This window comes from Orycteropus afer, unplaced genomic scaffold (assembly GCF_000298275.1).
Source record: "Orycteropus afer afer isolate SDZICR_OR568_19922 unplaced genomic scaffold, OryAfe1.0 scaffold00018, whole genome shotgun sequence".
NCBI lineage: Eukaryota > Metazoa > Chordata > Mammalia > Tubulidentata > Orycteropodidae > Orycteropus > Orycteropus afer.
In genome coordinates this window covers 13,973,119-13,975,255 of record NW_006921605.1, presented here as the reverse complement: position 1 = coordinate 13,975,255, position 2,137 = coordinate 13,973,119, and the positions used below count along the sequence as shown (strand labels likewise).

Below are 2,137 nucleotides of genomic sequence, written 5' to 3'. Positions count from 1 at the left end.
GGAAGTAGATTGCCCAACCTTCCTTCCGAGGTTCCTAATACTAGATAACCTCAGTTTATCTTTTGTCGTAGGCACTGATTCTTTCTTCCAGCAGCTCAAATATGCTGGTGAGCTCCCATAGTGTATTTGCTTTTTCAGTTATTGTACTTTATAACTCCAAACTGCCTACTGATTCTTCTTTTATAGTTTTTATTTCTTTAATGAGACCCTGTATTTTATGAGACATGATTCTCATCTTGATCATTTAAAGTATGTTGTTTAATTCACAAATAATTGAGGGTTTCCTGTATAGCACGGTTACTAATATTAAAAGTTTTAGTGTGGTCACAGAACATACTTGATGTAAAATCAGCCACCATCCTTCAGTCGGTTTGTTGTTCTGCGATGGCTCGAGTGTTGCTGTGCTGCGGCGGTGCCACCAGCATCTCAAATACCAGCCAGGTCACCTGTGGTGGACAGGTTTCAGCAGAGCTTCCAGACTCAGACAGACTGGGAGGAAGAAAGAGGCCAGGTCCATGTCTGAAAAAAATTAGCCACTGAAAGCCTTATGGGCAGCAGGAAAACATTTTCTGACATAGTGCTGGAAGATGAGCCCCTCAGGTTGGAAAGCTCTCAAAATAGGACTGGGGAAGAGCTGCCTCCTCAAAGGAGACTCATCCTGAATGATGTGGATGGAGTAAGCTTTAAGGACCTTCATTTATTGATGTGGCGCAACTCAAAATGAGAAGAAACAGCTATAAACATCAATTAATAATCGGAGAGGGGAATGTACAGAGTATGAATCTAGGAAAATTGGAAGTTGTAAAAAGGAAATGGAACTCATAAAGATTGATATCATAGGCATTAGTCAACTAATGACTAATATTGGCCATTTTGAATTGGACAATCATATTGTCTACTATGCTGGGAATGACAAATTAAAGAGGAATGACATTGCAGTCATCATCAAAAAGAACATTTCAAGATCTATTCTGAAGAACAATGCTATCGGTGATAGGATAGTATCCATACACCTGCAAGGTATACCAGTTAATACTACTATTGTTATTCAAATTTAAGCATCAACCACTAAAGCCACAGAAGAAGAAATTTCAGATTTTTACCAACATCTGCAATCTGAAATTGACCACACATGCAATCAAGATGTATTGTTAATTACTGGTGATTGGAATGTGAAAGTTGAAAACAAAAAGGAAGCATCAAGGAAATTATGGCCTTGGTGATAGAAATGATGCTGGAGACTGCATAATAAAATTTTGCATGACCAGTGACTTATTCATTGTAAATACCTTTTTAAACAACTTAAATGGTGACTATACATGTGGACCTTACCAGATGGAATACACAGGAATCAAATCAACTACATCTATGTTCCTTTAATATACTATTGAATGCTATCTTGTTAAAATCTTTATACCCATATTCGTAAGTGGAATGGCTTATTTTTGTGTTTGTACTTGTATTTGTGTATTTATTGGTGTATGTCTTTGAGGTTTAATATCACCATCAACAACGGGCACCATCCTAGCATCTAAAGATTGTAGAGAAAATCTAAGTGTGCAGCTTCAAGCCATGCGAATAAATTTGAAATCTCTCCAGTGGCAACTATTTACAGCTTACCCCCAGTTTATAGCTTATTGTTTCTTAAATGAACACCTAAGGCAGGTGTTTCAAAGTCCAAGTTTATGAACCTAGGCACTGTGATGACTCTGTATATTAACTTAATCTCTTTTATGTATTCTCTGTATCCAAAGTATCTAAGTTCTTCTTTCTATACTTTTATAAAAGGAATGAATCTTTCATTTGTTTTCAATAGTTCAAGGCAGCAGCCAATAATACCATATAAATGATTAACTATTGTTAAGCAGAAACCTCTCAAATTGTGATATCCTTGCTAAAAACAAACTCCTACTAAAACTCAGCAAAGTGTATCTGATGTGGGATTTTACAAATTGCTTGTTATGTGTTTTATAGATGTTGGCATTTTGGAAGAAGGAGCTGGGGACACAGAGGGGCTTGTGGAGACGGACCAAGTCCTCTCTTCACTTAATGAGATGAAAGCCACAATAGGTGGCGTGGCTCTCTGGGGAAAGCAAGTCTGTGCAATTGCAAAGGTTCGCTTATTAAAGTTAAAGTA

General features: G+C 37.2%; 1 protein-coding gene across 1 annotated transcript in view; it reads left to right on the top strand.

The window, feature by feature from the left end:
• LOC103214090 (ABC-type organic anion transporter ABCA8-like) overlaps positions 1 to 2,137 on the top strand; it is a 59,436-nt gene that overhangs the window by 28,102 nt on the left and 29,197 nt on the right. Inside the window, exon 16 of the mRNA XM_007959892.1 lies at positions 1,975 to 2,134. Within this exon, the coding sequence (XP_007958083.1) occupies positions 1,975 to 2,134 (160 nt within the window). The remainder of the gene's footprint in view (positions 1 to 1,974; positions 2,135 to 2,137) is intronic.